We start from the raw sequence: 23,169 nt of genomic DNA on the forward strand, positions 1-23,169 counted from the left end.
TGTGAATGCTAATATAACAGATGGATGAGAAACACAAGACGCTATATAGATTTTGTAAATGTAACTCAAATTAATGTTAAATAACTTGGATTCAGCCATTAAAGATGAACATGTGTTTATTTGAATGGTGTGATAGTTCCGAAAAACAAAGTCAGTTTTACAGCATCATTAAAGAATTGTTTTAATATTCTTTGGTCTAACACTAAAGCCATAATAGGCCCTGCATCTGTTGGATATATTCTTCAGTTTTTGATTTCTCCCCACTCAGTTCAGAAGCATCAGCATGGTGCTCTTTCTGACCCCGCATGATGTCTTTGGCGATTCGAATGCTTGCAGCCTGACCACCGGCAAGGTTTACTGCATGTGGTCCAACCTGTACAGGGGAAAACACATTGTAAAACATTGGGATTGATTGATTGGTGACACTATTTTTTAACGCCAAAACTCTCTGTTGAAGACCAACCTGAAGAGCAGTGTACTGCCCCATCAGGTAGAGCGGGCAGCCTTCAGTCCACTTTAAGCTTTCTGATATGCACGGCCAACCGTCTATCACCTTCATGAGAGGACAAACAAACCCGAAACAATTAATGCATCTATTAATGTTGCCTTGTTAAGTTTACACCATGGAAAATGACCTCATTAATACATACATACAGTTGCAAGAAAAAGTATGTGAGCCCTTTGGAATTACCTGAATTTCTACATAAGTTGGTCATAAAATGGAGGAAGCCACTGCTGTCCAGAAAAAACATTGCTGCACATTTGAAGTTTGCAAAAGAGCACCTGGATGTTCCACTACTGGCAAAAATATTCTGTGGACAGATGAAACCAAAGTTGAGTTGTTTGGAAGGAACACACAACGCTATGTGTGGAGAAAAAAAGGCACAGCACACCAACATCAAAACCTCATCCCAACTGTGAAGTATGGTGGAGGGAGCACCATGGTTTGGGGCTGCTTTGCTGCCACAGGGCCTGGACAGATTGCCATCATTGACGGAAAAATGAATTCTCAAGTTTATAAAGACATTTTGCTGGAGAACTTAAGGCCATCTGTCCACCAATTGAAGCTCAACAGAAGATGGGTGATGCAACAGGACAACGACCCAAAGCACAGAAATAAATCAACAACAGAATGGCTTCAACAGAAGAAAATAGGCCTTCTGGAGTGGCCCAGTCAGAGTCCTGACCTCAACCCAATTGAGATGCTGTGGCATGACCTCAAGAGAGCGATTCACACCAGACATCCCAAGAATATTGCTGAACTGAAACAGTTTTGTAAAGAGGAATGGTCCAAAATTCCTCCTGACCTTGTGCAGGTCTGATATGCAACTATAGGAAACGTTTGGTTGAGGTTATTGCTGCCAAAGGAGGGTCAACCAGTTATTAAATCCAAGGGTTCACATACTTTTTCCACCCTGCACTGTGAATGTTTACATGGTGTGTTCAATAAAAACATAAAAACATATAATTGTTTGTGTGGTTTTAGCTTAAGCAGACTGTGTTTGTCTATTGTTGTGACTTAGATGAAGATCAGAACACATTTTATGACCAATTTATGCAGAAATCCAGGTAGTTCCAAAGGGTTCACATACTTTTTCTTGCAACTGTACATCGCTCGTATGTTGCCATCCTTTAAGTCATTTTAATCATTTTGTAATTGTATTTTGATCCTAAACGCACATTACATACACATTTGATTGCCCAACCTACCTGAACGGGGAATTCCTTCATCACCTCAGAAAGCAGCGGGTCCTGTTTGACATCAAGTTTGCAGCCGGTGGCTAGCCAGATCATATCTCCAGACCAGTGGGCCCCGGTGCTGAGGGAGAGACACCACGCCTGGCTCCTGTAGCACCAGCTGGCTTCACTCACCTGGAAAGTTACATGAGATTCAGGTAAAAACCCTCCATTAACCTCACCTTACCTTCTCAAATTCACTACACCTTTAATCTTACACCCTTTGGGATGCACCTTTACCTGACAGTAAGTCTTCACGTCCACCTTTCCACTCAGGATGAACGGCTGTAGGTGGATATAGGCCTCGGGGGTAACGGCCCCTCCTTTTCTTGCCTGGAGAATCATAGCCAGCCGTTTGTGGAGACTGCGTTCATTATAGAACTGCCGCAGGTAGGCCTGGCCGTCCATCTTGATACCATGCTCCACGTGGGAGTAACGGCCCACCAAGCTCTCCACATCGCCCACATCGAACTGCTTCAACTGTGGAATACATAATCAAGACTGATACCTGTGCTGGAGGAAGTCAGGTATATTTTCAGTTGTAGTTGTTCTACATGCAGTTTCACACTTTCACTAGACCTGGAGGTGCTTCCTCATAACCCATGTCACATGGCTGGCACCTTGCTGCAGGGCAATTGAGACGACATGAGCGCTGGTCAGACCTCCACCAACTACCATTACTCTCTGCCCTGCCTCACACACTACACACAATTCTAGACACACACACAGTACTTGTAAAGGAAAGTGTTGCAGCAGAGACTGGGGACCAAATATGAAATGAAACATGTAGAAGCATGGTAACCTCAGGTGAAAGCAATGTATTACTGAATCCTAAATGCTAAAACATTGTTTCCCTGCAAAGCTTTTCTGTATTATTGTAATGTTGCATAACCCTCAGAAGAGAGCTGACTTACCTTGAGAGTGAAAAGCCTCATTCTTTCTCTCATCATCTTTAAGTTTTTGCTTAGCAGATGACAGGTGGTGCATCAGGTGCACAGTGTGTTGCAGACGCTCCTCTGGGTAGCTCTCTCCAATGTTTTTCACCCATGAAGGGATGTTTGCCATCTGGGCGCGGGTTGGACCTGTAGCCATAACGACCTGGCGGGCTTTAAGTTTGATGCCTTCTTGAAGTTTGACTACAAAATATTTTACTTTTTTCCTCTTGGTCACTCTTATGTCATCACCCTGTTTCATCCACTCGGTCTCTTCTTCCCCCTTTTCTTCGTCATCCAGCAGAGGGCTGATGTACTCCACTGTTCCTTTCACCAGCACTTTGTCCAAGTTGTATCTTTCCACCTGCAGGTTCACAACCACCCACTTAACAATTCAGAAAATAGCAATTATCAGATGTAGGTGCTCATGCTGTGACCCAAACCAGTCCATCCCTCAAAACTTTCTCCTGAGCATTGTCCTCAGCCACAATCCCCTTTGTTTTTACTCAAGATTTCCAAATTAGTTAAGAGAAACTACAAACAAGCATAAAGCAAATTCTAAACAACAAAGATACAGCTACAGTATGCATGCTTTAGGGATTGCTTTTATTCAATAAAGAAACATGTTAACATTAAACATTGCATGCAGAACACACACAAATACTCTGTGTCGCTAACCTGATCTTTAAAGAAATCCACACTTAGTTTGGTTCCTGGCAGACTGAAGGACAAACTTTTTTTGAGAGTTGAGGCGATGTTGAGACGTTTCCTCTCCTTCTTGCCGAGCCTCATATCATTAAAAAATGCATTTTCATCCAGAATATAAACTTGGTCTGGAAGACTGTGAAGCTCTGCTGAACGGTCCAACTTTAAAACAAACTCCTGCAGTGCTTTCTGACAAAAAACAACAACAACACACACATATGTATTAATTCTCATACTGTAGATTCACTTTCCTTGTTTTACTTCAGGGTAAGTTGATAGTGTGTATACCTTATTGAGAGGGTCTGTGTGCACCAGTGTGTGTGAGCGCAGGTGAGGGATGTTCAGAGTTGTGAATTGGCTCTCCCACAGAGTGGTCCACTCCCCATAGGAATCTACCACTCTGAGACTCAGCGGGGGGCAATCGGCCCTCCCTGGTGTTGACTTTGTTAGGCACTCCTCAAATGTCAGGCCTGCCAAAGGACATATGAACTTAATAGGGAAGCCCCTTAGAGAGCAAAAAGGGAAGCAGAAGTGTGTTTTACCTTTGTTAATTTCATGCAAGTTAAAATGCAGAAGTAGAGTAGTTACAGTAACAATAGGTGATTCATTTATTTTGTGTTTTATTTGTAAGGTAACCTGGTTTCTGGTTCCAGACCTCAGATTCAACACCTGACGACTATGATTCAATTTTAATGAATGAAAGAAGTGAAAAAAGGACAATTTGTTCTGAATCTCAGGTTAATTCAAAACTATTTGTTTTACACTCAGCCAGTTAACATTTAGGTATCATACAAATACTTATGATTGGAACTTACATTTAAAATGATGACTGGAGGAAATAATTAGTCAAAATTATGAAAAACTAAAATAAATTATAAATATTACAACAACATAAGAGAGAATGACTGACTGACAAAAATGTGTACACAAAGTTAAAAAAACACTCCGTGTACTGTATTATGGGACGAAGAGCAATGAATCTTCTTAATTCAGAAACTTGATCTCATAATATAAGATTGTATCTGATAGGATTTAGTAAGTGAGGTCAAGCAGTTACCTGCTGTTGCCCTCTTCTTCTTCTTCTTGCCTCTGCAGCGTTTGTTGTTGGATGTCTCTGAGTTGGTCTGAGCCCTCTCAGGGTCCGAGAGGGAGATGGAGAGGGGTGAGACATGTCCAGGGTCTGATTTTGTATCAGGGTCAGGGTGGGATAGCAAGGTGGCAAGGGTCAAGGCATGAGGGCCACCCCCTATTATTAAGACATCGAGTATCACCATCTGAAACACACACACAAACCCACAATATGTGTTAGATGTCCCGTATAAACAAGCATGGGAAAATTGTAGTACTTTCATAGCCTATTTTGAAACCAGAGTCAGTTCCTTAAACGGTAACATTTCACTTTCACTCAATGGTAGTTTACTTTGATGTATCAGGTCACCTGCAGTGTGCATTCCACAACTCAGACGCAAACTCTTTCAAATATTACAGCACCCCACCTTAAGGGAGCCCCATAATAATCAATCGAAGTAATACAATAGATGTTTCTTTTTCATATTATTGTATTTTAATTCGTAATGAACAATAAACATTAGTAATCAGTTTGTATGTGCTTCAGATAACTGCTGACATTCTAGTTTCTATAAAATAAACACATTGACCAAAGCTTAAGACACTTTTGAACTCTCTATGAATTGCTCCTAAAACTCAAAACACAACAATATAAATTCCAACAGCAATGCCAAGCTTCATCTGGTAACTTTAAATAGTTTGTTAATGAATGCATTACATGCTTTTAATCATAAGTTATCTCATACTCAAATAACGTATTAAAACAAGTGAAATTCACCACAGAGGTCAACATTACTCATCACCTTCACCTGTTAACAATGTTTTTTCTCAGCAGTCAGACATCAAGCAGAATATCAGGTACATACATTTTAGGGCATCAGAGTACCTACTTTAAGTTTGGATTATCAACTTGTGCCAGCTTCTGAGAGAAATCGTGTTGCAGTGGACGGTGGTGATCCTGAAACTTTGCGATAGTGGCATGTGCTTCTGATGTAACTCAATCCACCTCCGCTCCTACAGATTTAGCTCGACTTCACTGGCTCAACAGGGAAAAGCTTGAAATAGCTTCAGAGTGTGTGTTTGTTTGTGTGTGACACAACTCACCCCAATAATAAAAACGTTTTTTAGGCCTAGAGTCTCCACTGGTTGACTTATATCAACTGCAGTCAGCATTTCGTTGTGTCCCTGGGCACGACACTTCACCCCAAATTGCTCCTGTGGGGATTGCCCAGTACTGAATGTATGTAAGCCGCTTTGGATAAAAGCGTCTAACAAATGACATGTAATGTAATATCCTGAATGTGTCAACAAGGAAGTTCCTCTTGCTAGCAAATAAATAGTCTAACTTATGAACCCTGGAAATGGGGCTATTGTACACATAACATCTAGTGTTTTTATAGGTGAGTTAGTAGAGGCCACAGATGTTGTTATCTTTTGGCAGAGCCAGGCTAGCTGTTTCCATCTTGTACAGTGTTTGTGCTAACTTTAGTTATTACCACAATAGTTAAGGATCTGAAAACGTCTTTCACTGCTAAATGTTTGAAAGAAACCACATATACTAGATAGGTGCGCTCTTACCAAGCAGAACATTTAAGCTAATACACATATAAAAGTTTTTAAAGTATTAATTGTTTACTATATTTACTTTTTAATAAATTAAAGTGTGGTCAAAATGTGATATTACCATTACAATTTGTGAAGAAGCGTTAATTCTCACTTCTGTTTCTACTTCATTAAAGAACCACCCTACTATACTTGTATATCCACGACAGAGATATTAACTTTCACAGAGGAAGTCATATTTTTCCAGTAATTCCCATATCTAATGTGACATAGCTTGAATAAACTGATGGTTGTTATTTCCTCTTCCCTCTGTTTAGGGTTTAAACAATTTTGCTAAGGAAGTGAACATCCAGTAAAATAACAAAAACAGTGCTGGCATGAATTGTTGTATGAACACTAAAATGAAAAGCTTCAACTGATGAAATCAGAAAGTTCTCTTTTCTTAAGAAAATCATAAACCATGTCCCCCTTTTGGATTGAAAATGTACTAATCTCCATTCACTTCCTCTTCTGGCATCAGTTCCACATGCATCACCTCTCAGTCCTCCTTCCACTTCTGCTTATGCAAAGCAGAAGCTCAAACACACTTCAGGATTTAAAAGGCCGGCACTGTTAGCGGGGTCGGATTCAGTCTTTTTAGCAGCGGACACTGTCAGCACCATGGATGTGAAGGTGGGTGACACAACATATCATATTAGTCAACATTGCTATATGTGAGATATATTTTGAAATATATGACTTTGTATTTCTGGTGATTTTGTTTTTGTTCATATATTCCTGAATGATAGGATCCTCAAGTTAAGGGAGGCGTGCTGATCGTCCACCAGATCCATGAAGGGAAGCACCAGTATGAAGTCGAAAATGTGATGAAGTACAAAAAAGGGAGTGGAGAAAAGGCGTTTGTCAGGTATTGAGAATACAGTTTTTAAATGTTTGTTTTGTACTAGCAAATAAGAATTTCATTTTTTTTATTAAGAAAAGCACTATCGGGCCCAGACCAAAGAGCTCTTCCCAGTAAAGTGTACAATAAAATACAATGATTAAACAAAGTCAAATTAAACAAGTATTTGTTATGGTCATGGTGAAGGCTGTGGCTCAGTGGAATAGTGCACTGAACTTCGTACGCTGAAGTTTGAATCAGGGGATAGCAAGTTCGAGTCCCACTGCAGTCAGCATGTCGTTGTGTCCCTGGGCAAGACACTTCACCCCAAATTGCTCCTGAGGGGATTGCCCATAGTGCTGAAGTCGCTTTGGATAAAAGCGTCTAACAAGTAACATGTAATTTTAAAGAAAGATAATCAGACAATTAATTGTTAAAAGGGTTCAAATATTTATTTAATTAAACATTGAACCATTTAATATACCGAAATCTCAAATACTGGCTGCTCTCACATCCTGAAATGTGATTTCCTGTTTTTCTTTCTCATGTACGATAGTGACTTCAATATTTGTATAACTTTAGACTGCTGGTCTGACAAAACAATTCAGGCCTCACATGTCAGACATAATAGTCAAGTGACTCTTTATTAAAGCCTCGGAAAACATTTCAAAATATTTGATCCAGAGGTATTTTAAGGTATCTCTCCATAAGATGATGTACAAACCAAGTCTTTCACAACTAAGTCCGGTTCCTCCCAAGAAAAACTAGAAAAACTAGAAAAACAAGAAAGATTGACGATGACAATGTGAAATGATTAAAACTGTTCCAACTTTGGCAGACCATATTGAACTAAAACCCTTTAGTATAAGTCTCATATGTTTTCTGTTTTTCTCAGGAGAGGAGACAAACTGATGCAGGTAAACGGGATGGACCTGCAGGATTTCACACCCGAGGAGTTGGCACAAACATTGGCTAAAGATACTCCGATGCTGGTGAGTCCACGAACTTCCCTCTCTATTCTCATAGTCGGAGATAACTGAACATTGTCGCTTTGGACATACTTTGCAGTCCATTTTTGGTGATTATTTTAAGCGAGAAATTCACCAAATGATAAACTGTCATTATATATTATTCGTTTTCTCAAACTGATAATATGTGGTTGTCAGAATTCCTATTCAAAAATAATCCTGTTGAGTCTCTACAAAACAGTATCCCTGTTTTGTTATCCTGTTAATAAGTGGGATGAATGGACATACAAGTGTAGGCTAACTTAGCTCCCATGACATTAACAGATGTTTACATTAAATGGTGACAAAGTTTGTATATTGCATGAGCTTAAACTGCACTTAAAAAATATCAACATGACATGACATCGTCCAATCTACATTTTAGGTAGAGTTAAAACACACATTGTACGGTAGCTGTCCATTGAGGTGTTTTAAGGGGGAGTTCTGACACGAAGTTAGTTCTTAGTCTGACGGTCTTGACTTCCTCTGGTGTTCAGACGGTGCACAAGGCCGGCAAGAAGAAGGAGCAGAATGACATGTCCTTACCGTCTGAGGATACTTTACATCCCGTGTCCAAGGAATCTACAATATTCAGTTTCAGCATGGAGATGAGGAGGGAGGAAGACTTGGAAGAGAATGGAGTGAAGCAGGAGGACGGGAAGGAGGACGGGGGTTTAGAGGAAGATGTTTGTGGAGCTGAAAACCAGGAGTATGGAGAGGGGGAGGATCTGCTCATAATTTCCATGAAGAAAACCAGCATCTCTGTGGTGAGAGGGAGGGGCTGCGACTCTGGAAGCCCCTGTCAGGGATGTCATGGCACAGGGTGTACCTTTAATGATGTTGTTATGGTGTCAGAATCCAGCAAGGTCGTGCTTGGTAAGTATGTTTTAGTCTCTGACCTTCCCTACTATTTACTTTCAAATATATATTTCTACAAATAGTCTCACTGAGATCAATATTTTTTAAGAGAGAAATGATTAAAAATACGTTTTACAGTGAAGTGACATCCATTGATCTCCAAATATCCTCTTGTATCATTTCGGAGAAAGGATTATAAACGTTAAACGTAACATATGTATTATTAGGTCCGTACATCTGATCAAAAAGCAACGTTAGATCTCTTATGTGCAGTGCAAACCCCCTTCTATTAGTAGAACTGTTAATAAATAATACTGAATACTATTATTTATGAAGATACAATTATGAGAGAGGAATTAATCACGCTTGTTCTTTTTTACTTGTAAAAGGGGTATGAATTATAGACTAGACACTCTTTGTTTGATTGTTCTCTGTGTAACTCTCAGTTTCAAGAGGAGCGGGAACTTTCCGACAGCTGAAGTCTTTGAACACTGCCATCGAACATGTGCCCTCTCACCGTTACCTCAAGCGTCTCTGTTCGCAGAGACTCTTTGCTTCACCAAATCCAGGTTTGTCATTTTGGGAAGCATGCAGCAACAAACATTTATAGTAATCAAAGATGGGTTTTTTATTTCTTAATGTTTGTTTTTATTTCAGAGGAGATGACCATCTACCTCTACAAGTCGACCAGCCTCATTGACAGAGGAATGCCAGTGGTCCTAAACTTTAGCAAGTCCAACTGCTTCCTCAGGTGCTACAAGGAAGCAGAGCGCGTCTTCCTACAAGTGGAGGTAATAACTAGAGACTTAGGCTGAACAGGTTCACTTTCCAGAACTAACTGCCATATTGATTACCATGAAGTTTGGCAGTTACGTCCCAGATAACTCGGTGGTCATCTGACTTTTCCTTTAGTGCCACCACCGGGCTAACTTGTGTGGTTTTGAGGGAATTTTATCAATAATCTTTGAGATGGATTGCCATTGAAATTTGGTTCAGACATTTATGTTCCCTACAGTTTGAGTTTTGCAAATGTCCGGGATCATTCAATCAATTATAAGAATTCTTCATCTGAGACCACGAATGCATTAAATAATGACAATCCATCTTTAAAACATTGTAGACATTGTGTGTGAGTTACATTTTAAAATGCCAGTGGTGTTTCTGTCGATGATCAACTTGTTTCAGATGTTGACTGCTTTTCTATACACAGCAGAGGAAAACATTTCAGAAGTGTCAGATTAGAGTTTCTTTCATTGGAATGCGACACACTGTAAATAGATTAATTCAAGGTCAGGAAATGTGGTGAAAACAGCCCTCAACCCATTTGTATGTACTGTTCATTTTGGCTTTTTCACACAAATGTTACTCTCTAACAGGTGCTGCCACCAATCATTCCTAAATGGGACATGGGCCTCAGAAATGTTTTAGGAACTGTAGTAATTAAGTCAGGTCTCGGACTTGGGTTCACTTTTTTGAACTTGTGCTTTGTTGGAATCGGAATTGTCTCAAATGTCACACAATGAACATTTGTGTTATGGGCCAGTAATCTACTTTTAATAATCAAGATTTGCTATTGATATCTTTGTTTCTTTTTTTCTCTTGACTAATTCGAGAGGATTGATCATTAACTTGAATGTTGTGATATATATGGACCTTTGTCAGCTTCTTTTTATTTGTTTTGGCCTTTACACATACTTTATACATAAGTAATCATAATAAATGCTTTTATGCTGTGAACGGCTGTGATAGGTGCAAGCATAGATATCTTCTCACTACCAGGATGTTGAACAGTGATGCTCTCTGACGTCTCTTGTTGTTTTAGATGTGCGAGAAGAAGAAGCTGAAGAAGATCTCCATGAATGACGAGACTACTCTGTCCTTCCTCTTCTACATGAGGGCCGACCACACGAGACAGCGGAGGTTTGAGTCAGCGCTGCACGGCGGCTGGTTTATTCAGATCAACACCACCAACTCAGTGGAGATGGCCACCATGGATGGAGGGATGGAAGAAGAACAGTTCCTCTTTGTCATCCAGACAAATCAGAAGTGATGAATAATCACTTTCTTATCAGAGTATTCTCAGTTCTCAGACAAGTTTACTATTTAAAATTAAGATTTCTATTTGTGACTTTTTCATAAACGACAGGGAAACATGAGGGGAGATTTTTTTTTGTCCGGTGACAAATTGTCACTGTGTCAAATTCTGCTATTGCAGAAGTGTGTAGATATGCATCATACAACTACATCTGATAAAACGTGTTTTGGGTTTTTTCTATGGGTTTTTTACTTACGTTTTTATAAATATGAATATCTTTTGTGAAGGGGCTGTAACTTTGTCAAAAAATGTATTTTGAGTATCAAGATGAATTGATAGTAACTTTATTTGTTCAACACTTTAAAATATACATCATCGAGGGATGAGCAACATTTAAAAAATATATATAAACTATAAACATGGTATATGTACTGTATAATTATGTGTATATACTTTATACAAATGATATTTGGAAAATGCTTACTCTTTTATAATTTATTAGCAACACATTAAGATGTACAACATGGATTATTATACTTTGATATTTGGAATACACTGGTAAACCCTTGTATTTTATGCATCTTACAACAATAAAAGTGTTAAAACCCTAACCACCAATGTTTGGAAGATAAGATACTTAAATGTGTTATTTTAAGACAAGCAAACGCATCAAACATTATTTAAAACATGTCTGACCATTAAAGCATTTTGCAGAATATAAAATATTTAAAACAAATACAAAACAATTATTATTTTCCTATAAACCACCATGAATTTGAAATGCATGATACTGCAGTTTATTTAATATACATTATTTTGTCCAAAAGACAAGATAAATGTCCATCATTATTGCATAAAGGTTTACTCCACAGCCAAAATTATTTAAGCGTTGTTAGGTTGGACTTGTTAGGCCTATATATTGTTTATACAATAAGTATAATATTCATGCATCAAAATACATGAATATAACAATATGTACATTCACATGGAAGTATATTTAAAATGCATATTGTAGTAGTTATTTGATCTTTATTAAGAGCATTAAGGACTTCCCTCTGATTATCATCGGATTCAGAGTCCAGTTTGTTCATCTTCATGTTCTTCAAAAGCTTTGTTAGTTTGTCCATCGTGTTCGTAGGGATTCTCCGCCCAGTCTGTCTTTGTAGATTTCCTACAAACACACCAGAAGCACAACATGTCTCACAGTTATTAATGAAGTTTTTAATAAACGTTATTTATATAGCACTTTTCATGCTTTACAGATCAAGACAAGATACGTACAAAAAAGATATATTGGTAGAAAAATGGTAGGAATGGGTCACAGTTTGGAATCTAACACTCACTTTTTGCGCTCCATGACACCAGAGACGACGAGGTAGACGCCTGCGAGCACCACCACTCCCATGACAACCCCGAACACAACCAGCCACACCGTCACTGGCTGCTCCACGGGAGGGGCCAGTGTTGCTAGGATACCCACAAACTCTAGCGTCTTGTCATCCAATTGGAAGGCATCGTTGATTCGGCCTCGACTTAACCTGGGATCAATATCGAAATAGGTTTATTATTGCTCCTTCATTTTAACTGATTCTGGAGAAAGGACACACTGAGTTGATCAATTTCAGCAGGAAGCTATTCAAGCATTACCCTTTTGTTGAATGCAAACAGCTCTGCTTTGTTTGCTGTGTAAGTGAGGTGAAATTCAGAATGAGCTTCACCTTTGGTTTTACTCTTCTGTCTACAAGAACATATCGAATGTCCTTTTTAGTAAATTGACCTACATGTTTGTTGAGATTTTATCTGGAGGACTTTGAATAATATGAGTTGTGCTTTTTTGAGCCTTGAATGAGCCTTTTATTGGTAAATTGTATCTGCTAGGCTTTGGAGGGAAGGCAGAGTATTTAGTTTGAGACAAAACTAAAGTGTTCTGGTATGAAATTGGATGCTTGACCACTGCTACTGTTTTTTTGACTCGTGAGGGTCGGTCACCATCGGTGCATGACAGGATAACAAAATAATTCAATCAAACTGTTGATCAGATATTTCAGTCTGGACAAAAGTAGAAGACACAAAGATTGCGATCTCCAGAACAAGCGTGACTGAAAATGAATCACAGTACATGTCAATTGACTGACTATTACAGCTTCTTAGTCCTATACACATTCAGGTAAAACAAACCAAGTAATATTGCAATCAAATACAGTATTTTATCAAAATACATGTGTGTGTGTTGAATGCCTCACTGTATAGCAGCCTCCACATCAGCCTTGGGGATGTATGTGGTGGGAGTTGCTGGATCGGTGACCACAATGTAGAAGGAGACCCTGGGAGTCTCTTGATACGTGAGGACATTCTCTGCTCTGCAGGCAAAAAAACAAGAAAACCCACTCAAAACATGTGGCAACAAACCAATGTCAGTTTAAAACAGAACATAGCATAGAGTGTTTTCATATTTCATGGTCCCAGGATGATACTGACGTGAATTGAAGGGTCTGGTTCTTTTGGCTGTAGTACTGCCTCAAAGCGTACGCAACACTGGCCTTGAACAGGTACAGCTCATTGTTGTTCCAGGAATACTGAAGGCAAGGCAAGGCAAGTTTATTTATATAGCACTTTTCTGTACGCGACAATTCAAAGTGCTTTACAAAACAAATTAAAATACTTTTAAAGAATAAATACAGTAAAAAACACATATAATGGCATTTTACAACAGGCATTACAAAGCAAAGATAATAAAATAATACAAATAAACACCACAGGTATACAATACGTTTAAAAGGCATACAGTAATGTAGTGCGAATATGAGCAGCTCAATTAAAAGCAGCCAAAGATATATGTTTTTAGTCTCGATTCAAAAATAGTAAGCGTTTCTGCGGACGTGCATGATTTGGGTAGTTTGTTCCAGAGTGTCGAGGCATAGTAGCTAAATGCTGCCTCTCCATGTTTTGTTTTTACTCTCGGAACCGATAGCAGACCCGTCCCAGAAGACCTGAGGCACCTTGATGGCTCGTAATTATGTAGGAGTTCAACAATATACTTTGGTCCTAAACCAAATAATGATTTAAAAACTAGCAATAATACTTTAAAATCGATTCTTTGGCCGACTGGAAGCCAATGTAAAGATTTCAGAACCTGAAACACATTATAGTTGAGTATTTTGATAAAACTGACTGAAGTTCAAAGGGGCAACCTTCACATCACGTGTAGCAAGACATTGTAACCCTTATCCTGTAATAATAACACTTCTGATAATGATTAATGATACTCACAGCGTTATCACCCATAGCAGCCTTCAAGCTCAGCCTCACTTTGATTGCATTCCCTGAATCTGTTACAAAAAAGAATCAAAAGGTTATTTTAACGTATTATTTATTCATTTTTGCAAAATATGGTTGCCATAGATTAATTCACTTAAACTGCCATAGCTCTTGAAGGCATCATGAAATAGCTACCAATGTCTGGTCACATGAACAGACAGTGACAGCGCCAAAGTTAACATTTCAATTATTTCAGTTCTTAGGGCATTGATTCATTACAATAATTATTGCTTATTAGTCATGAACAATTGAGTTGCTGCAATCACACAGTTCTCTCAGGAAACGGGCATTTTAGTCATTTTACTGTGGTTTGGTCATGCCAATATATGTCATGAAAACAGCAGTGACTTAAGTTTGTGTTTTTTCTACTTCTTCAAAAAGTTCCTCTCTTAGTCACAGTTATAATGTAATGATGAGGTGATAGTTTGTCCACGCATACAGTATACAGTATAGGCCTCTCAAGAAGCTATCCAAAAGTATTCAATTAACTGTGTTAAGTGAGGACTTAAATGCTCATAAACATGATTTGACAGATTAATTTGATGTGCAGGAAACCATGCAAACAAGAAGAGAGGTGTAATAGTTTGGCATTTTGGGAAATTAATAAAACAAAACTGAAACTCACCCATTAAGACTATATAGTGGTATGTATAAAAGTAGAAAAACAAAAAAACTTTGGTTGCCTTGAAAACATTTGTGAAGACATGGTGAATTACTGAGTAAGAAGAATAATATCTCTTAAAACGACAACTTTTTTTTCCCTTTCAGTCCAAGATAAACAAATAATATATAATGCGTTAATACGTGATTTATATGCTGCTACATAGCCAGGCTAACTGCTCTCAGTCCATGTGTGAAGCTAAGCTAACCAGCTGGTGGCGGTGGCACTACTGTATAACCATACAGACATAATAGTGGTATTCATTTTTTTTAAATAAAAGTTAATACGAATATTATTCAAAATGTTAAGTACATATACCTTTTTCAAATTCATTTACAGGGCTCTCAAGTTTCAGAGTGAGATTTTGGCAGCGGTGTTTGGTACTCCAACTTCTGGCTCCCTTCAAAGTTCCCATGAAGCCCTCTGTACCGCGAATGTCAACGGGGGGGGGGGGGGGGGGGGGGGTGGAGTATGAAGCCCTCTGTATCGCGAATGTCAACGGGGGGGGCCTTTCTAGTGGAGTGCACGCGTCTCAAACAAGCATAGTACAAAATTGCGGCGCTACTTGGTGGGCGGTAACCTGGAAAGAAAGGTGTGGCGTGTGAGCGTGTGAATGGAGTGAAATGCGTGTGTCAAATGCGTGAGACTTGAAAGCTCTCACTCATTTAGTTTAATTTAGTGGTAATACTCTTGAAAATGTTGTACTCACAAGGGTCTATTGTTGTCTTCCAGCCTAAATTCCTGTTCTTTTTCTTGTTCTCTGCCTTCAGCCAGTCATGGAGAGGTTGGAAATAGTCCAACAGGGGGCGGACGTCCATCTTAGCGTCCCCTGAGATCGTATCCAAAGCCCTGGTCCAGGACTTGGATCTTCCCAGCTCTAACATATTCCTAACAGAAAACAGTGAGGAACATAAATTACGACTGTATAACTACATGTTTACCACAATGACGTAATGTGCTACAGCAAAAACTGAAATATGAAATTATCTCTTATTTGATTTCAAACTGTTATATGGACAATCAACAAAATACATTAAGTCTGTACCTCAGTTTGATTCCTGCTACTTTAGAATCGGTGATGTCACATGTAGACAAAGATCCTGTGTGACCGGCCTCCTGGCAGAGCGCTTTTTGGAACTGAAACTGGTAGATGGTCCTTGTGAAGTACCTGTATTCACGACCAGACACACACACACACACACACACACACACACACACACACACACACACACACACACACACACACACACACACACACACACACACACACACACACACACACACACACACACACACACACACACACACACACACACACACACACACACACACACAGAGACAGGTCATGTTTTCAACCTGGATCCAATTTTTACATTCCTAAACGTTATACAAAAAGGATACCAACATACTATTTCCTAAGGTACTTCCTTTTTCTTATGCAGCCAACGGACATAACCATTAAAAGCTTACATTCAAAGAGCGCATGTTTTAATCTACTGAAGGTTTAGATTTTGTTGTTCACTCTCTGCCCTCCAGCTTTGGTTACTGTGCCAATGATAGTGGCAATGTGAGTGGTCCAGACTCGTATAGGTAATATTTTGGGAAGAACTGAACCGTATAGACAACTAATAAGGGCAGTATGTTTATCCGATAAAAGAAGAAACGTTCTTGATTTTGAAATGTTAGGGATATAAGATGTTCAGAAAGGGCTCTGTTCCTTGGGATAAGGTGTACCTTTGCATCAAATTTAATTAAAAATAAGTTTAAAAGAACAAACTGATCCCACTGAAAACAGTAGCCTCAAAAGCTGATTTGGAAATAAATCCAGGTGTTGCCTTTACTTGTCTTGACGTGAAGACTAACATCTTTACCTGATGAAAGAATAGTCTCCGGAAACATGGAACAGAGCAGGGGGGTCACAGTAGGTCTCGTCCCTCGGCACTGGCTCCACCACCCCCACAAGCTCCCTCCTGTCATAGGAACAGAGTCAGCACGCATACAGACTGATGATGTAACCTCAGACCTGCAGGCAAGCAACAATGCTTGCCTGCAGTGTGTTAATAGCATTACTATATTTGATTGTAATCATATCAGACCTGTGAATTTTCACTGACTGCATAATTAGCTGGAATATTTAAAGAAGCTGCATGAAAGTCTGTGCTTACTTCATCTCCCAGAAGCGCTTCATCCAATTATCCTTGGTGATGTTCCCTGCAAACACCTGCCACCTCCATTCCTCCAGCATGTAGGTGAACGGCAGCGTGGCCACGATGGTGAGCGCCTGTTTCAGCAGGAAGTTAATCTCTGTTTCTGCAAGGCAAAAAACAGGAAAAATGTATAATATACAGAGAGAAAATGGTTAGAAAGTTGCATGTCAAGTCAATAACCTCAGCTCTGAACTTTAGAAAGGGCATTTATCACAATTCTAATTTTGAAAACACTTCAGTGTGTTACCCCTCTAGGTCTGATATGCTGTTTATGACACCTATGTTAGGCACTGTAAGTAGATGACAGTTTGTATAAAAGTTAGCAGAGAGCCCAAGGTCATGTTATGCTTTATTATCTGGTTTCGCCCCAGTAAACAGGTGAATCAGGGTGTGACGACTCTGTCATGGTGGCCCAACGGTGCTGAAGCTATTTTAATTGCATGTCACTTGAGGGCAGCACCCAGGAACACATTACTCATACCTGCTGTGATTCTTTATGAATTGTCTATGTGTTTGCCACCTCCAAGAAACAATTTCATATTGTTTCTGCAGTTTGGTGACTTTCATAGCTTTTGGCCACACTAAATACTTGCATTAACAGTGTTGTTACAAGACTGGGTTACTCAAAAGTTACCAGATTATTTTAACCACCTATTTGTGGATAGCCATTTATCTACAGAATGTTCTGTAGGGGTTAAGGAGCAGCGTAACTGAGAGCCTATGAAGATGTTATAACTTTTGTCTGGCTCATAACTCATAAACAAGATTTATTCATATCTTTAAATTTGGTTATGGACAGCTGTTAGCTAACACTAACTTAACTGTTAGTGTAGCTGAACAACTGATCAGAGCGACAGACACATATGTCTGTGTCTCAGAATCTGGACCTTATTCAGATTCAACACACAAGGGCCCATAGTCACCTTATATCCTGTGTTATTTTAAAAGTACTGAATATAGCAGTTTTAATGTTTTGGAGGACAACTATTTATATGGTTTGATAATTGTCAATGTAATGTACGGTACCATTATCATAAGTAAAGTCAGCAGGCAGGAGATGGAGGCCCATCAGGTGTTTGGGCGTCGCAGCAGAGAGGGACATGATCTCTCCGACCGCCTCATGGAAGCCCTCGTTGGCCCCGTCCCTCAGGAGGTAGGACAGGTTACGGTAAGCCATCTGATACTGGTTGTGACCCATCTCGTGGTGCACTGTCAGGAAGTCGTCCATGTTGATCTTGCTGCACATTTTGATCCTGAAGATATTGCAACGAAATATGTTCATGTCAGCAGTTAGCATGACGCCATATCAGATATAGAGTCAATAAAACAACCTGTGCACTGCATGTGTGAGGAGTCAGGTGCAACAAACTGAATCCAAAAGTGTTTAAGATATTGAGCCATTTCAATCCAAACCAAGACTGAAGCCTTTTTTTGTAAATATATTGTATACGTTGCTTTGGTGCTACAAACATTCCAACCTCTGAACGAGCCAGTGCTTGGGAAATGATATGGAATAATAATTAACAACAATAAAGCTTTGCTTATCTTTATCAGCAAGAAACAATGACTAAGAGATTAATCAACATAAGTTTTCCAGCATGTTCATTTATACTGCTCCAATGTACTGATTGCCAGTAAGATAAGATTATTGAAAACACAGCGCAAATGAACCTTGTAAATCTTTTAAAACAGCTGTTTGTGTTTTAGATAAATATGTTTTATGCTTTAAATATAGATAAATGTTAAGTGTTCGCTTTCAATTCGTGTTTTTTGTAACTGCACATAAAAGCTTTTGGAATCAGCCACTTCAACAACAGAGATGGTGATAGATTTGGCTCTTTATCTGATACTACGGTATATGAGGATGGTATATGTGCATGTCTGTGGATTTCTCCTACCTAAAGTCCTCTCTGTTTCCCATGTCCCAGGCTGTGGGGTGGCAAACAACCTTTGTTCCATCTGTAGGCTTTAACAGCATGGACTTATTCCAAAAGTTGGGGAACATCTCGTACAGGCCCACAGACATGAAGAACTTCTCTGCTTCTTTAAACTGCCGAATCTCAGTCCAGCCCTGAAATTCGAATGGACATGTGAGAGACAGTTTCTCTTCCAACAGAGGATTTAAATATCTTGGTTTTGTTCACCTTTATCACTGTATGCATTGGTATATATTTTTGGATAAACCATCATTACTGATTAAGTAATTGTACTGCACCTCTTTCACCATAGTGTTGCTGACATCAATATCTTCTTTGTGAGGGTAAGGGGTTGACAGAACGTACAGGTTGGTCCAGAATCTTCCCCACATGTCACCTGAACAATTAACACAACAATTATTGTTTTCACTTTAAGTACACACTAAGAAGTTCTTCCTTCAGTTTCAGCTCAACTCTCTATATACATTATGTTACATCTGTTGCATTTCTCTTTCCTTTTCCCAGTGTCCTTAGCTTTGAACAAAGAAACAAATCACTAAGTAGCAATTTCACAAAGATCAGATTTATGTCTTTACCCATCTCAAAATCACAGCCTCTCTTCAAATTCAAACTGCACATATAAGGCATTTCTATCATTCTGACTTTTCATCGTGGTAGTAGCAGTTCTGAATAGAGCAATGAACAGATTGTGACTTATAACTTCAATGAACAATCAAATGGTACAGCTCCGAAGCTGTATTCTTTATATCGTGACGTTGCATTCACTGTAAGGTCATTTGTTGATGTCATTTCTGATAATATCATTCTGCACACCTGAGTTACAGTACAGATTTCTTGTTGCATGTTGGACTTTGCAAATTGCTCTACTACTTTAAAACTGACCCCTTTCGTACAATTCTATTATTTGAATACTATCTTTTTGTGTTTGGAGAAGCAAGAGAAACACACCCAACAGGTGGGCCGGCAGAGGTCCTTCTGCCTCAATGTGTCCTGGGTAGACCTCCATAAGTCTGGATCTCACATAGGCATGCAGCTCCTTGTATAAGGGCATGATCTGTTAAGAAAAAAACAATATTATATGTTGGTAATAACTTCATACAATCCATAACTGCAAATTACTCTAGAAGCTTTGAAACACAAATCCTCTAATATGACGCGTACCTCTTTGTATACAGAACGGACATCTCCCATCAGCTGATCACTGGTGTACTTGTACTTAGGGTCCTCCTCGATGGTCTCATAGTTATATCTCCAGTAAGATCCGTAGTCTTGAAAACCTGTAGCAGTGTGGGGAAAAAGATCAAGAATAGGAAAAAAAAGAAGTCATATTTCAGTTTACGTAAACTTTACATAAAAAGAGTTTTGTTGTTTTGTAGAGTTTTGTTTTGATGGTTGTAACCCAATCCCTTTTGCATGGTGGCATTGCTGGTATTACATGAGTTAGAGGTATGACAAACTGTGTAACAAGAGCTATTGAGAGTGTTGGCGAAATATTTTCCAAGGCCCATAACTTTGACCCAGTTTATCAGTTCATAATGTCCTGACCTGGTCCTGACTGAGCACACGCACCTGTAACCTTGGCTGCTGTGCTCTCAGTGTTCTTTCTCCCTGTTCCTGCCTGTTGGTGTCAGGTGATAGAGGTGTTATGATTCTATTTTGTTATGCAGCATGTTGATTATTCTCTCTGAACTAGCTAAATACATGGATCTCGGGTAGAGTTCTTCAGAATTGATTGTGGCAACTCATCCGTGTGGTCAGATCGTGGCTCTATGACTTGTCTTTTGAATTCTCCGGTCGAAGCTCCAAATAAACCATCAGTGTTTGACATCAAAGCTCCAGCTCTCCTCGTGTCTCTTTGTGTCCTGACTCTCCATTGCTACAGAAGTTTTCCCCACAGAGAGGACCTGTCATGTATGTTTATTAGCTTTTATCCATATTCAGATCCATAGGCAAGGTTTTTCTACCGAGTTAAAGAAAGAGCATTGCTTTAAGCTCCATTAACTATCAAATCAGAATGAACCAGCACATGTCATTCAAACATTGAGAAATTACACATCCTAAATTATGATGTATCACCATTTAGTTTGGAAGCTTCATTCTTCAGATCCACATAGTCTTCATACATCGGCCTCATCCTCTTCCCCACCTCTCTCCTCCAGCCCTCCCACACATGCAGACGCTCAGAGTAATCCCTGCTGTTGGCCATCACATGCTCCAGGCCTGTGAACAGAGCAACACACAAATCACTGACGGTACATGTATACATGTCTGTTTCTCCCTCAAATCTACAACTGATTCAACAGGTCATATTGGAGCTGGTTTGACCTGCTATACTTTTTAAACAGTTTGGTAGTTTAGCCAGTGATGTTAATGATGACGGTTAAAACATACCAAGAAAATAACATATGCCCATAAATCTGAACTACTACATATATTATATTATTATTATTGGATATATATATATATATATATATATATATATATATAACTTCCAGATGTCTGACACATGAGAGGGAGCCAAAAAAACTGGGGACAAATAGTTTTGTCTCTAAAAATGCATTGCATTTTAAAAAGCTCATTAATAAAAATAAATTATGTAAAATCTTACTGAAAAGTAACAATGACCAATAGCTGTCACATACATAAAGTTGAGTGAAATGAGCAATAGGTAAGAACACAAAAGCATGCAATCAATATACTGAAGTAAAGTACTTAATTATTGCATCTGAATGAATTTACTCAGTTACTTTTGACGCTCAAACCTGTATTTTAATGTGTTTTTTGTTATAAATAAAACAACTAAACAGCATAAAAAGCATATTACAATGTGTTAGACCTTGTTGTAAAACTTCTGTTCAAAAACATTAATACATTTTTTGTCCTTTCTTATTGGCTTTGTTAATTATAAACTGCTTTATCTGACTTCGGCCGACAGTAGGAGGCAGCCACGTCAGCGTAACCGCTCCTCATTAACAGAGTAGTACCTGGCTCCAAAGTCTGGCAGTTAAGGGGGTCGTCCTTCAGACACACTGTTGCTGTGCTGTAGATCGTATTCATCTCACTCATTACCTTACTCAGCTACAAGCAGATTTAAAAAAGAGAACACAAGGATACAATATTTAGGTAATGAAGCACTGAGGAAGCAGTCCAGAACATGTGTCTTTGCAGCTTTTAAAAACATGAAGAGAACATATTTAACAGAATGAAATGAAACATTGTAATAATCTCACATGTGCAGCTTTGTCCGGGGACAGGGCCCCAGAGCCTCTGTCTTGTAGAGAGATGAGCTGTAATTTGATTGTTGCATCTGTGATATCTTTGATGGGGTATTTCCGGGACTCCTCTGACATGTTGGCATAGAATTTTCCCCATACTTGCCCCGCTTCAGACTGGTAAGAATGTAAAGAGTTGCATCAAAATATTGTTGTGAGCATTGGTCAATTAGTGGTTACTCAATCTCTGAATGCTTACCAGTTTGTCTGAGTTCTCCTTGTTGATGTTGGTGTTGTAGGCCCATGATGCCAGCGAATACTGGTACATACGCTGAGTGGCTTCTTCATCAAACTTCTGCAGGAACTCCTTGGCCTGGTTCTCCAGAACTGTTTGAGCAGAAACAGTGCAGGACACAGCCAGCAACGCTACAAGAACCCTAGCAGACATCTCTTCAACTCCATGAAATCACACAACTAACTGTGAGAAGGAGGGACACTGTCCTCTGTTATACAGTTTCTCTGCGCTGCCTTGGCCTTTGGACAGCAGAGCCATAACTGAGGGTGTATCCGAGTTTTCATTTACAGGAAGGATGTCTCAGAGGAACAGTGACAAAACGGTTTCTAATGATTTCGAAATGTTTAATAATGCTGATTTATTTTATAATTTGGCAAGACTTTACCTTGTATTGAAAGTTTATTCATAAAAATCATAAACTGGCTGAGACTTTACCTTGTATTGAAAGATTTTATTCATAAAAATCATAAACTGGCTGAGACTTTGCCTTGTATTGAAAGTTTATTCATAAAAATCATAAACTGGCTGAGACTTTACCTTGTATTGAAAGTTTATTCATAAAAATCATAAACTGGCTGAGACTTTACCTGGTATTGAAAGATTTTATTCATAAAAATCATAAACTGGCTGAGACTTTGCCTTGTATTGAAAGTTTATTCATAAAAATCAAGTTATTATTATCCCTAACTTACCTTTAGTTTAAGAATGCGGATGAAAGATGTATTCTCATGTGCACCTGGCTTCCGCTACATGT

At 39.0% G+C, this 23,169-nt stretch overlaps 3 protein-coding genes across 7 annotated transcripts; 1 reads left to right on the forward strand and 2 right to left on the reverse strand.

Annotated features, from left to right (window-relative positions):
* Nucleotides 1-98: 98 nt before the first annotated feature.
* Nucleotides 99-6,512, reverse strand: LOC307029162 (uncharacterized protein). 5 transcript variants are annotated; one of them, XM_079664879.1, is made up of 11 exons: nt 5,252-6,512; nt 4,432-4,648; nt 4,011-4,050; nt 3,663-3,844; nt 3,348-3,563; nt 2,652-3,033; nt 2,317-2,450; nt 1,978-2,217; nt 1,711-1,872; nt 464-553; nt 99-373 (listed from the first exon to the last, which is right to left on the reverse strand). In XM_079664879.1, exons 2-11 carry the CDS (start codon nt 4,543-4,545, stop codon nt 203-205), a joined length of 1,731 nt encoding a protein of 576 aa, XP_079521005.1. In that variant the 5' UTR covers nt 4,546-4,648; nt 5,252-6,512; the 3' UTR covers nt 99-202. The 5 variants fall into 5 exon arrangements, with proteins under 5 accessions (XP_079521005.1, XP_079521004.1, XP_079521006.1 ...); XM_079664878.1 differs by having other exon boundaries at nt 5,333-6,511; XM_079664880.1 differs by lacking the exon at nt 4,011-4,050 and having other exon boundaries at nt 2,306-2,361; nt 5,333-6,511.
* Nucleotides 2,125-11,396, forward strand: LOC307029163 (uncharacterized protein). The gene is made up of 8 exons (XM_079664881.1): nt 2,125-2,264; nt 6,526-6,677; nt 6,794-6,912; nt 7,781-7,877; nt 8,390-8,768; nt 9,197-9,319; nt 9,408-9,541; nt 10,573-11,396. Exons 2-8 carry the CDS (start codon nt 6,666-6,668, stop codon nt 10,798-10,800), a joined length of 1,092 nt encoding a protein of 363 aa, XP_079521007.1. The 5' UTR covers nt 2,125-2,264; nt 6,526-6,665; the 3' UTR covers nt 10,801-11,396.
* ace2 (angiotensin I converting enzyme 2) lies at nt 11,266-22,650 on the reverse strand. The gene is made up of 18 exons (XM_079664875.1): nt 22,380-22,650; nt 22,139-22,297; nt 21,893-21,986; nt 20,985-21,128; nt 20,070-20,185; nt 19,857-19,962; nt 19,187-19,284; nt 18,870-19,042; nt 17,998-18,224; nt 16,930-17,074; nt 16,636-16,734; nt 15,810-15,932; nt 15,474-15,652; nt 14,056-14,114; nt 13,264-13,361; nt 13,029-13,145; nt 12,129-12,323; nt 11,266-11,956 (listed from the first exon to the last, which is right to left on the reverse strand). The coding sequence occupies exons 1-18, from the start codon at nt 22,566-22,568 to the stop codon at nt 11,857-11,859; spliced, it is 2,421 nt and encodes an 806-aa protein (XP_079521001.1). The 5' UTR covers nt 22,569-22,650; the 3' UTR covers nt 11,266-11,856.
* Between the last annotated feature and the right edge of the window lie 519 nt (nt 22,651-23,169).

The sequence above is a fragment of the Notothenia rossii genome (assembly GCF_949606895.1).
Source record: "Notothenia rossii genome assembly, chromosome: 2".
NCBI lineage: Eukaryota > Metazoa > Chordata > Actinopteri > Perciformes > Nototheniidae > Notothenia > Notothenia rossii.